General features: G+C 29.8%; 1 protein-coding gene across 6 annotated transcripts in view; it reads right to left on the bottom strand.

The window, feature by feature from the left end:
• spen (spen family transcriptional repressor split ends) overlaps positions 1-13727 on the bottom strand; it is a 277605-nt gene that overhangs the window by 25000 nt on the left and 238878 nt on the right. For 5 of the 6 annotated variants that reach the window (XM_075297168.1, XM_075297167.1, XM_075297165.1 and 2 more), the window contains one exon: positions 1992-2291. In XM_075297168.1, the coding sequence (XP_075153283.1) occupies positions 1992-2291 (300 nt within the window). Of the gene's footprint in view, positions 1-1991; positions 2292-2706; positions 2818-13727 lie in introns of those variants that run through there. The other variant, XM_075297166.1, reaches the window with a different exon arrangement.

Raw genomic sequence — 13727 nt, 5'->3', positions numbered from 1 at the left:
CTTTTTTGTTTATGCAAATTATTAGTAATAATAACATGGGATCGACCCAAGCGGATATTTTTGGTCGAAGCCGATGTTTGGTAAAAAAAATCTGTAGGGACGAAGCCTAAGCTGATTTTTTTTAATAAAATAAGTTGCGAGAAATTTAACAAAAAAGTAAAAAATATATAAAAACAATTCAATACAGAATATTTTTTAAATATAATTTTTCCTAATTTTTAAAACTCCATATGTAGGCTCATATGGTAAAATCAGCAGTCGGTGTCTGCTTTTTTTTTCAAATTTAAGCCTTTGGATTCTATATTTCGTAATCCATACATTCAAAACGAATGTTAGTGTTCAAGAGAGTGGGAAAAATGGCAGCCCGATGTTTAAGTCTGACTTATACTATTAAATCCATGGTGGATTCTTATCACAGAGTGCTGCCCGATCCTATATTAAGCTCACTCACAAAGTATCGCCTTCTTATAGCAGAGTCCGAACGACGTTATACATTGCAGAGCTTTGCTTTGTATTACTGATTGTTAAATAAATGAAATGAAACCACTAATAGAAGTTTTGAAACTCTCCGAATTTTTACCAGCGTTACTGAGAGGGGATAAAACACCGCTGAAAATTTTTTTGTTTTTTGGTCTAAACTCGGTTTGAACCCACGTATTCACAGCCATGCTAACCATTGCACCACGCTAACCATGGCTCTACGATGATACTGAGCTGTGTCCTTCAAGCAGTCTTCCCTTCTAGCCATTCACCGGCTCAGATCTCTCATCCATCTTCTATACTGCAGTGGTATGAGAATACCGCCTTTCTAATTGCTCTAAGCTGGTGACATAACTGAACTTTTGCCAAGATTCTCTAAAATTTGTCTACCAGAGATCCTTAATTATTGAGCTAAACATAGAATCAGGCATTCATTAATTGACAAGAGGAAAGCTCAATCACTACCTATGGTGTCACAATGGACGACGATACAGTTCAGTTCAAAGTTCTTTATTGAATTATGTAAATTGGCATTTACCGGGTGTGGAGATTTCTTGGAAAATCTACCCTACTAGAACTCTGTATGAAGGTTTCTTGAAGAACTACACTACGAGAAAGGAATCAATCCCAGGGCTTATGAAGGACCTGTAGCAGTTCTGATCAAAACATATGGAAGGTGTGATTGGTCGGCCCAGTGGCAATTTGTACCTAAGCTTTCTTCTCCAGAACACACTGCCAAGATTTTTGCATAATTTAACCCGATAATAGAAAATTGTTTACTGAAAACTTCAACAAATTCGAAGAAGCAATTTATCGATACGACGTTCATAGTACGAGTAGATTGAAATCGAGTCAAGAAACGAATTTACATTCAACTTTGATAGCCAAAGCGGAAACAGCTATAGGTTTAATTAGCGTAGAAGCCATAGGATTAGTAGGTAATATTTTTCTATAAAAAAAAATCAGGTCATCCCAGCTATAATCCCTACTTCCGATTTTCTTTTCGAGCTTCTCGAGTAACTTTCCGAATACTATTCAACAGAATTTGGAATTGAAATGGTGGTTTTTATTCGCTTCTCGTTGGTTTTACAGGAAACACCTTAATCCTATTTTCCAAAAATATGAAGTACAATATTCTTTGCCAACCTAAGGGAGTTTATATGCAGTGAAACCTCATCCACGGTCGCCTACAGTTTGTACCCATGTGGGAGGTGTCTGCTTATGAGAGATTAATTTAATGCGATAATATGAAAAACTTCTCACGAAAGATATTCACTTTTAAGGGGTTTTAAGGTTTTACGGTATTAGCCCCTTATTTGGCCTAAGAATTTATAGATCTGGTCATAATTGATGGATCATGCATAAATTTTTTTATAATGATTGTGTTATCCAAATAGATCCTTCATATAGACCGTATTATATTTTCCCCGCAAATTTCTATACGCTTGGTTTATTCCAATTTTTTACTAAAACTCCGAACATCAAATTGTTCACAAAAATATTTTTCTTACCGTTCACTCAGTGCTGTATTCGCTGCAGATGACGATGTTGCCGATGTGACACCACTACTTGTTGCATATGGACCATTTCTATATAGTCTATCTCTTGTACGACTTCTACTGCTATCCGAATTTGTAGATGTAGAATTATTATTGTTGTTGCTACTACTTTGATAGTTATTGTTATTATTGCTATTGTTGTTGTTGGAACGCCTTATATAGGAATCGGTGTCAGCAACTAATCGAGAACTCCGTTCATAGTAGCCACTGTTCCGTTCTGTAAAGTTCGGTGGTGATAAGTCTTCTGTAGACCTGCAAAAATACAAGTAGAACAAAAAAAAATAAAGTTTACAAATTATGAGGTATGGGAAACTTAAATAGGTATGTTAATCCAAATTTTGAATGCAGTTAAAGTAGTGTGTTGTAATCCAAAGAGAGTTGCACCAGGAGAGTGGGTATTTATATTCCAAGTGTGTAGTAGCGATGTTTTTTTCGTTCTTTTATTAATTTGATATTTAGGGTTTTCTTCTTTCTTAATAATTTGCTCAACACCTTTTTCACATTTTATTGCATTTTCCAACACTGGTGACGTCGTTGTTTGCTTATTGCTTTGCGCCACCGGATTATGAACCATGTTTTATGTTTTCTTAGATTGCTTTATATGGGAGAACTCTTTTCACAATTTCATATTGATGTTTTGCTAAACATTTCATTTAGGACACTATACCTTCGCATAATTTATTTAAAAAAATCATTTATATTTCTTTAAATTCAAATTAAATTACGTTTTTACAATGACATTAACTTTATACAACGTTACGTTCATATGACGGCGAGCAGCGGCACACACACATATATACACTGAAACACACACGCGAAGAGAGCATATTGTTGTTCATATTTACTTAGTTGTATTTTAAAGGGTAGGGTTGCTGTTGCTGTTTTTTCATATTTTGGACCACAAGCGTACATAGTTGTATTTATTAGTATGAACATGGAATTATGGGATTGTCCCATGATGAGATTGTTGAAATAATAAATCAGCCTATTTAAAAAAAAAAAATCATGAATATTTAACCACTATCCAACTGTGTGGTTAAATATATTGTTTAGCAATATTTTGACTCTATCCACGGTGAGTCTTTACATACAAATATTGCTGGGTTTAAAATCACATTTACACATATATTTTCCTTACGCATTTGTAATCATTTTTTCAATATCCAACGGTATGAAAAAAATGATTTTTTGATTATTTTCACCAATTCTCACTTAAAAACACTTTTTCTCAAAAGATTCTTTTTTCTATAGCTTAGCTATATTTATAAAAAAATTACACTATTATTTATTTTATTTTTATTTTTTACACTGAGCATTTTGTTTCGTCGTTTTTAATTTGTATATTCCATTTTATTGGTGTTTCACGAGACCGTTTGAGTTTACGATGTAAACAAGCTGCGCATTAAATGCAAAATACAAGCGTTATTCAAAAAATGCACCCAAAAGCAAGGCCACGCTCGAAATTTAGAATAATATTCTCTTTAGGGATGTTTTTATTTCATATTGTGTATGTGTGCCTCTCCTTCTGCCTCACACATAAGCATCCTCTCTTTCTCTCTTTGTTTGAATAAAGAATCCCTTGGTGAGCAGAAAACCTTCTTGGAATACAAAATATTCATTCTGTTTTTCTATTAGTTTTTAGATATTCATTATTTTAATATATTTAATTTTATATTGAGACGATACATGCCATTTACAGTATATTAATTCTGTGTTTTTTTTTTGTAATTTTATATTTAGAATTTAGATTATTAGCATATTTTTTTCTCCATAATTTGTATCACTATTTTATAATTTTTATTTCGTATATTTAAACATTGTATCCATATTGGTAATAAACTGTATTTTTGGTTAAACACATTTTATTTTTAAATGAATATAAAGGATATATTTTTAATTTTCAATTGTTTGTTTGTTTTTTTTTAATAAATTTTGTTTTCGTTTGGTTTTTGTTTTTTCGTTGCAATTAATATTGCTTTATTTTACCCTGTGTTTGAGAGTTTTTATTTGAAATACTCCACGTAACCGAAACATCCCTTATTGACATTTCACTTTTTTTTTCTTAGCAAAAAATAAAAAAGTTACAAAAAAGGAAGTAAGGATAATAATTAAGTGGATGTACGAAGTTCTCCATGCTGAAAATATCAACAGCTGCCATTCGGAATATGTGTTTATCACATGTCGAAGTCGTTTGCTTTTTGGTACGATCCAAAAAAAAAGGGGCGCGTTTTATGTCAAGAGAAAAAATAAAAGAAAAATTCACTAGCGTTTTATATGCATACTTTAAAGGACTAAACGACAAACAAAACAAGTTATGGAATTCCAAGCAAACGGTTAATTTTACGACAAAGATCAAATCAAGCGTTGAATGATTATGCAAAAGAGAAAATCATCCATGTATGTTCAGACTTACAATAAACTTGGTAAAAGTTTAAGTGAAGTTTTCTTTTTGTTTTATTGTTTTGCAAAATGGATCGGGTTTTCACATAATGTTAAATATTCTAACACTTTGAACCCTTACTATTTGCTTTGCTTCTATGTTAACGTGTTTAATTTTTCTTTGCATTTGACATATATTTTACGTATTATTATATATAGGGGTTAAACTGTGTTACCGCAGATGGTTTTTAATGTCACATTTTATAATGTTGGTATGACACCAAGAAGTACACCCAGTGATTTAAATAATGGCAATTTACCAATCCCAAAGGCTAATATATAGGCGCTTCAAAATCCAAAGGGGATTTCGTCTGTTGATAAACAAAGTTTACAGTATTTTTCGCATTGATAGATGAAGTAAATTAAAATTTTAATTGAATTAAAAAAAATACTTATGGCCAGTTTCTCATCCTCCGATTAATTTTAAGCGGAGGATAGACCTCCGGTTAGTAAAATTTTTGTATGGGATCAGCTGTTTTATCGACACGATAAATAATAACAAGACATTGAGAAACTGGACCTTAAATATTTAATTGATTCAATAAGTTTTAATAGAAACAAAAATCAATCACAAAAATTATATTTTTCTGGGAACAATTAATTTCTTCATTGACTTTGGCTGATACTATCATTTCCGTGATTGTAGTAAATTTCAATTATAAATTAATTGGATCATTTAACTTCGTTATTGAAGACAAACAATATTTTTCTGTGTGTGAATTGCTTTCAGTTCAATGAATTTTCAATTTCAATGAACTGATTTTGTGTTTTCTTTTCTCCAACTTGAGCAAAGAATGTAAAACTCGATTTTAGTCTCTTTTCAGTTTTTACTGGAAAATGTCTGAACAGACCTAATGTTATATTCTTAATTTTTGTCCTCTATTTTCAGCCTTGCCGTTAGGTACACCGTTATACTTGTCTAAGTGAGAACTTTAAATCGAGAACATAACGGTTATAAGATTTCGAGATACCTAACACAGGTCATAGGCTGGGAACCAACTTTTTGGGCCAAAGGCATATGTCTGCTTATTATACGAATATTTTGAATTTAAATTGCAAATGCGCTCTAAAATATCGGTGATAACATTTGATCCAAGTATGGTATAATATTATTTAATTTAATGATCTCTCCTAATGATAGCCTGCGAACGCATTATTTTGTTGTAGTCTTAAAATTCTTACCATAAAGTGTAGTCCAAAATTTTTAGCTAAATAATGTCTACTATTTTCTCTGTTTTCGAAGTTCTTTCCTCCGCAATATTCCTTAGGTCACTTTGTTGCTAATCCATATACAAATGGTTGATCTCGATATTTTCCTCAGAACTAACGATCTTCTCAGTACTGTCCCACAATTTAGTTATGCATATTGAGGTAAATCCCATATAAAAGGTAATATGTACTACGATTTTATGTTTTTAGTATAGATCACAGGCCAAGGGCAGCAATCAACACTCCCAACAAATATGGGTTTCCGAATATTTACGAGTTTAGAACATTAGAGACGAACTAACAATAACCACTACTTTATTCTCAAGTTTGGTACAGAGAACAATACAGAGGACTATTGAAGAATTTTTGATTTCCACTGAAAACCAAATAAACAACATAAATACACTCATACAATAACAACACATGGATAAAAGGACAATTGCTAGCTATCGTGCCTAATGATACTCACACGTCTACCTAAAAACACGCAGCACATCTACTTTACTCATGAACACATTTGATTCTCCTACGATACGATAAAGACCGAAAAATGACTTTGGGAATATGCTGCTGCTTTAGCTGGCTACTACTTTAAGCTGTATTTTACTCTGCAACCACACTACACGTATACTGCTACTACCCAGGTATCGGGATTACATCCAGAGCCCAATAAAATGAAAACAGGAATAACAATACAAAAAGCAACAACAACAACCACCATCACACACAGCCTTAAGCAGCAAATATCCCAAATATAAACTCTCTATCAAATTGTTCGTCTGTCCATCTTTCTATCCGTATTCTGCCCTTTCTCATCTTGTCGTATATCATTCATGGACGTTTTCAGTATGTTCTACCTAAGAAACGTAAAACAAAAACTGAAATTTCTACTTAGATAGGATGATGAAAACATGCTTCCCAGGCATACAATTATATGTAGTGAGTATAGTGCCTCTGGAAGAATGGTTGAATTCGAGAGAGATAAACATGAAGAAATACAAATGAAATCAGGTACCTGAATTGAAACTGCATATGATGAGGGGAGAACTAATAATGCCTTTAGCAAAGAGAGCAATGAGAATAATAAATTTTGAAATATTGGTACGTTGGGTAAAGCAATGAATATAAACAGAGAGTGGCGTTGCCAACTATGCTAACACGTGAAGTGAAACGAACATAATTAGGGGTATTCACATTAATATTTCGTGTATTATGACTAAGGACTTTATGAAAATTGTATAAAACCAATTGTATACGTAATTATTTTATATTCGGAGAATTTTTCATAATTTTAAAATTATAAAAATTCTCGCAATAATTTATAACGAAATTTTGTCAAAATTCCCTATAGAAATGAAATGTTTAAAAAATTTCCTATAGAAATTAAATTTTTAGTAAATTTCCCATAGAAATGAAAATGTGACAAAATTTCATATAGACATGACGTTAGGACAAAATTTCCTATAGAAATGAAATTTGTAGAACATTTCCTATAGAAATGAATTTTTAGAAAATATGTAATAGAAATGTCATTTTGTATAGAAATGAAATTTTTAGAAAATGAAGTGAAATTTTTAGAAAATTTCCTATAGAAATGAAATTTTTAGACAATTTGTTATATCAATGTCATTTTTAGAAAATTTGTCATACAAATGAAATTTTTAGAAAATTTCTTATAGAAATTAGATTTTTAGAATATTTTCTGTAGAAATGATTTTTTTCCAATAGAAATTACATTTTTAGAAAATTTTCTATAGAAATGAAATCTTTCTATAAAACTTAGATTTTTAGAATATGTTTTATAGAAATTAAATTTTGACCAGATTTTGTATAGAAATGAAAATTTTTTTCCAACAGAAATTAAATTTTTAGAAAATTTCCTATAGTTATTACATTTTTAGAAAAATATAAAATTTCATGTAGACATTAAATTTTGACTAAATTTTGTATAGAGATGAAATTTTTTTCCTATAAAGGTGGGTATTAAGTTCGAGTTTAGCCGCTAAAAACGTCATTTATTCACGATTACTTTTCTTTAATAATCCATTTTAAGGAATACAAACTTTGTGAAAATTTGCTTTGGGCTTTTCCCCATCAAGTTATAATCAAATTTGCAACAAATACGTATAATTGCATGCCTTTTTCTTACTGATTTAGTTTTCACTTTAGCAATTTTAGCAGCTAAACTCGAACTTAATACTCACCTTAAAAATGAAATTCTAGAAATGAACAAAATTTCCTATAGAAATGAAATTTTTAGAAAATTTCCTATAGAAATGATTTTTTTAGAAAATTTCCTTTTTTAACCGATTTTTTTTAGAAAATTTCCTATATAAATGAAATTATTAGAAGTTTTGTTGCAGAAATGAAATTTTTTGAAAATTTCTTATAGAAATGAAATTTTTAGAACATTTCCTAAAGAAATAAAATTTTGATAAAATTTCCTATAGAAATGAATTTTTTACAAAATTTTCTATAGAAATGAAATTTTTACAAAACTTGTATAGCAACGAAAAGTCTAGAAAATTTCTTATAGAAACGAAATTTAAAAAAAAAAAAATCCTAAAGAAATATAATTTTGACAAAATTTCTTATAGAAATGCAATTTTTACAAAAACATCTATATAAATGAAATGTGTAGAAAATTTCTTATGAAAAGAAATTAAAAAAAAAATCTTATTAAAATAAAATATAAAAATTACTATAGAAAGAAATTAAAAAAATCTAAAGAAATGAAATTTTAAACAATTTCCTATGAAAAGAAAAATTCCTATAGAAATGATTTTTTTTAGAAAATTTCCTATAGAAATGAAATTTGGACAAAATATCCTATAGAAATGAAATTTAAAAAAAATCCTGAAGAAATGAAATTTTTAGAAAATTTTCCTGTAAAAATGAAAATTTTTGAAAATTTCCTATAAAATAAATAAAATTATTAGAAAATTTGTTGTTGAAATGAAATTTTTGAAAATTTGTTATAGAAAACTTCTATAGAAACGAAAAGTGTAGAAAATTTTTATATAAAAAAATTTTAAAAAATCGTATTGAAATGAAATATAAAAAAATCCTATAGAAAGAAATTAAAGAACAAACTATAGAAACGAAATTTTAAACAATTTCCTATAGAAATGACATTTTTAGAAAAATTCCTATAGAAACGATTTTTTTAAGAAAATTTCCTATAAAAATGAAATTTTGACAAAATTTCTTATAGAAATGAAATTTAAAAAAATCCTAAAGAAATAAAATATTTAGAAAATTTTCCTGTAAAAATGAAATTGTTAGAAAACTTCCTATAAAAAAAAAATTGCTGTAGAAATGAAATATTTTGAAAATTTGTTATAGAAATGAAATTTTTAGAACATTTCCTAAAGAAATAAAATTTTGACAAAATTTCCTATAGAAATGAAATTTTTACAAAATTTTCTATAGAAATGAAATATTTACAAAATTTTCTATAGAAATGAAATGTTTACAAAAACTTCTATAGAAACGAAAAGTGTAGAAAATTTCTTATTTAATTAAAAAAAAAATCCTAACGAAATAATATTTTGACAAAATTTCCTATAGAAATGAAATGTGTAGAAAAGTTCTTATAGAAGTGAAATTAAAAAAAATCTTATTGAAATGAAATATAAAAAAATCCTATAGAAATAAATTTAATAAAAAAATCTATAGAAATGAAATTTCCAACAATTTCTTATAGAAAGGAATTTTTCAGAAATTTTCCTATAAAAAATTTAGAAATGAAATTTTGACAAAAAATCGTACAGAAATGAAATTTTGACAAAATTTCCTATAGAAATTTTTTTTTTAACAAAATTTCTTATGGAAATGAATTTTTTGGGAAATTTCCTTTAGAATTTTTTTTTTTAGAAAATTTCTTATAGATATGAAATTTGGACAAAATTTAAATTTTTAGCCCCAAATTCATAAAAGTTAACGTAAACTTTAAACCTACTATTACCATACAAATTCCTTCGATAAATTGTGAGTAAATTATTATGAATATGCACGGATGAAAAAGACTGTTTTTCATATGTTTGGATATAAACATTATATGTTTGGAACACAAATTTTTAAACACGATATTTTTGAGTGCAAGCATATAATGTTCATAAACTAGCATAACATGTTTGGGACATATATGTTAATATATTAGAACATATTATGTTTGGGACATAAAATGTTTGTAAATATAATATGCTTGGATGCAAACATATATTAATTTAGAAATAGCCTATAAACATATATGTGTTTAGTAGCTTGGAGCGCTATTTAACAGGGAGCGATATTGAATTAAGTTGGTGGTTGTTGCTTGTTATTACAAAATTAACATTTTATTTTTCCTTGGGCAATTGATCAGCTACTTCTTTGATCCTTACAAACTGTGTGGTCCGCTGTTCGAATCCCCGTTCGGCAAAAGGTAAAATTAAAATAAAAAAAATCATAAAATTGAATAATTTCTTCTACAATGTTTGTATTACAGAAAAAGGTGCTAAGAACTGAAAAATCTCGTGGAAGTGAGAAAGATGTGGGGGAATATACAATTGGGCAGAAACAAAATTTTGAGCATTCAGGTCGAAAACCTATGTTGTTAGCACCTATATTACCTGTTTATTTTCATAATTCATTATGATTGTAAATATATAAATAAATAAATAAAATTTTGAGCACAATATTGTTTGGGAGAATTTTTTTTAAGCATATAATATTTTTGGGTGCAAAATGCTTCCAAACATATTATATGTTCACATAATAACATATTGTTTTTTGGAAGACAACATTATTGAATTTGGATGCAAAAATACAAAATGTTTGGAACTTAGACTACCCAAACATATATTGTTTAGACCAATATGCTTTCAAACATATTATATATTGGTAGAGATCAAACATATAAATGTTTGGGCAATACCCAAAAATGTATATGCTTGAAGCAAAATATGTTTGGGAGTATATGTTACAGAAGCGATTTTTTGTGAGCGTGTGGGCATTAGAAAATACCCTATAATATATGAATTTGAAGAAATATGAACTAAAAAAAGAAAATGTATCTGTTTTGCGCAGCGAGAGTTGGATAATATATAGCATGATGGTACTATGATGTTGGCTTTGTGCTCCCGATTCGTATAGTTTCGCATGAATAAAGCTATGTTTTTATGTTTAAGTATATTTTTTACATAATTACAAAATGATTCATTCTATAAAATAATTTTAAGAGCCAGTGTCAGCACTTCAGGGGGTAGATAACCATTTTTTTATATTCATTTAATTAAGGTTTAATGTGCATTACACCTTATAGAAGAATTTGAGCTATTTAATTCATATCCTTGCTGTGGTAAACTTTTAAATACTTCATCGTTTATAAAACTAGTTGTGAGCTTTAAATTACTGTTTATTGTGCCCTTTTGGGCTTTTGCAATACATTTGCAGGCATATATTGCAAGTCCTTTAAATAAATACTACTCCCAGTCATGTATGCCAGTATACCCATACCTATGTATAAATAAGCATGTTTTATGTATGCCGCCCGGGAGTATATGGGAAAGAACGAGAATAATTTTAGTTTTAAGCGCAAGCGCCTTATGGCCACGATCCAGTGTATGTAATTTACTGCTGCTTTACACTGTGAGTCACTCCAAATGATGTTGTCGCTCTGCTGCCGCTAATATTACTGCAACTCTATGTCGTTTATGTTCTGCTCAATTCGCAGCCACGGCAAACGTCGCCGTTGCTGATGGTGATGCCCAGTAATTTAAATGCAGAAAATCAATTCAGCTAAAATTGTTGGGGAAGAATCATCATATAGGCAGTTAGTTTTACCCAGGCAGGACTTCTGAGAGCTAAAACAATGCATCTATGCAGGTAGATAGGTATGTTCACCACTTTGTAGATATTAGTGGGGGTGGTGGGGGTGTCGAAATATACTGTAAAATGACATACATTTGTTGCTTTACTTGTAACATTCGGAGAGAGAAAGAGTGAGTGGCCCCAAATAAAATATAGCAGTAAATCCCAAATAAATGAGAGCAGAAGAGCAAGAACCCCAGCAAAAGTAAAGAGCCAACATGAAAGTTGGAAATTTCGGGATGATGACTAGTAAATAAACAATACACATGCATGCATATACCTACATACATACATATACTCATGGCATTTATATGTATGGCTTGTTCTAAATGAAATTTTCTGCAGCAAATTGGGACGGAGGAGCTGAACCAAAAAATCTGGGCAGAAGTAAAATGCATATGGTTATATACTGGATACAAATACATATGTTTATATCTCTATGTATATAGATGGTTTTGTACATACCCCCAATAAGGATATAAAATTGTATATAAGATTGTTAGGTTTTTATATGCAAATGAGTGCATTCACCATAGGCTGCTTCTTGCACCTACATACGTATGTATATCCATATGGATGCTTTGGGATTATATAAAAAACAAAAATAAATTGTAAAAACGGCTTAAATTTGAATATTTTGCACATGTATGCCACATACATTGTCAATTAGTCCAGACATTATGGTTATATCCTGTAATAGGATTATGGTATCTTTAAAAAAAAGTTCATATTACGTTTTGTGCAAAATGTTAGTTTTTATCGTTGGGAAATGTAATGATATTGGATTTTGTAGGAAAATGAATAATACGCCTTCAGAACTTTAAAAAATAAACGGATAATTCACAAATGTATTTGTGGTTTAATTAAAGGACCTACACTAATTTAAAGTTGCAAACTTAAGTTTTCCTACGATGATGGCCATAGGATAAACCATTCCCATCTCGGAGATAGAAATTAATCGTCATGGTAGTACCCTGTATTTTTTTTTAACTTTTTCGGGTCAAAATATCATATCTGGCAACACTATTTGTTTGGCGATAATTGTGTCTGTGACAGAGATGTTAAATCGTAGAAATTAAATTGTAATGAATCAGTACTTTTTTAAGCCAAAAGGTACTGTTTTATATTGGTGGCATATTCATGTTTTTCTTTTGAAACAAAAAAATATTCGCCATCATAAAATGGTAAACCTGTCTGCGTGTCATATAGATTGTCAGGGGTTTTATAATACAATAATTCATAAACTGTTCCAGAGAGACAGTGTAGTCCTCGAGTATAAAGTGCATGAAAGACTTAAAACCAATCTACTAAATGTCATGAAAGTTTGCAACAATCCCTTGAAAACGATAATTAAATGGAACTACGGACATAAAAGTGACCTAGCCTTTTCAGCTGGTGATGCTGAATCGATCGATATACAAACAGACCCATTTCTTTGCCAGTATAGAAATATGTGTGTTAAGAACTTTTTCACTCCCCATCAAACGTATTTATCACCGTTGAATTGTATATTCTTTGCGTAGACCATCCCACACCATCGGTTTTAGGCGTTCTGAAATAAAAATTTCAATTCGATTTTAGAAATATGTTCCAATTGATTGTAAGGATAAATTAATTTGGATTCAAATTAAGCTAGTTTTCTTTTAGTACTGGAAGCTACTTTTGCATGAGCTATCCATCGTTGCACTGATGTTCTATCCAGAACATCTCATCAGTGCAAATCGCGTCGGTGTTGCCAGATTGCATTTTGATAAAGTGACGTTTTTTCGATTCACAATAGCAATTTATTGTGACGTGTGTGGAACGAATAACATGAAACTAGAAAATGTAGAGTGTCATCATTACAATTAGAGCACTTCATACATTAAAAATGTAAGATTTCCCTTGTTTTCTGTGATTGCACATTTTTGGACATGTCCTGGATAAACGAGTACACTGTTTTCTTTTTGTTCGTCACGGCGTGGATATCCAGTAGTAAAAGAACACAGGCCTATAATAATTTATAAAGAAAATTGAAAAGTGTACTAAATGTGTCACCAGGTTACTTGTTGTACTCAAATAGTACCAATGAAAGTACAAAAGTATCAGTTAACATCAACCCTGAAATATCTTGCAACGTATCTGTCTAGCCAGTGTTGTCATATATTATTCCAAAGTGTCTTTCTCCAAATACTTATTGTGCGTTAT

The sequence above is a fragment of the Haematobia irritans genome, chromosome 2 (assembly GCF_050003625.1).
Source record: "Haematobia irritans isolate KBUSLIRL chromosome 2, ASM5000362v1, whole genome shotgun sequence".
Taxonomy (NCBI): Eukaryota; Metazoa; Arthropoda; class Insecta; order Diptera; family Muscidae; genus Haematobia; species Haematobia irritans.
Note: the sequence above shows the minus strand (reverse complement) of the source record. Positions and strands in the feature narration are given on the sequence as shown.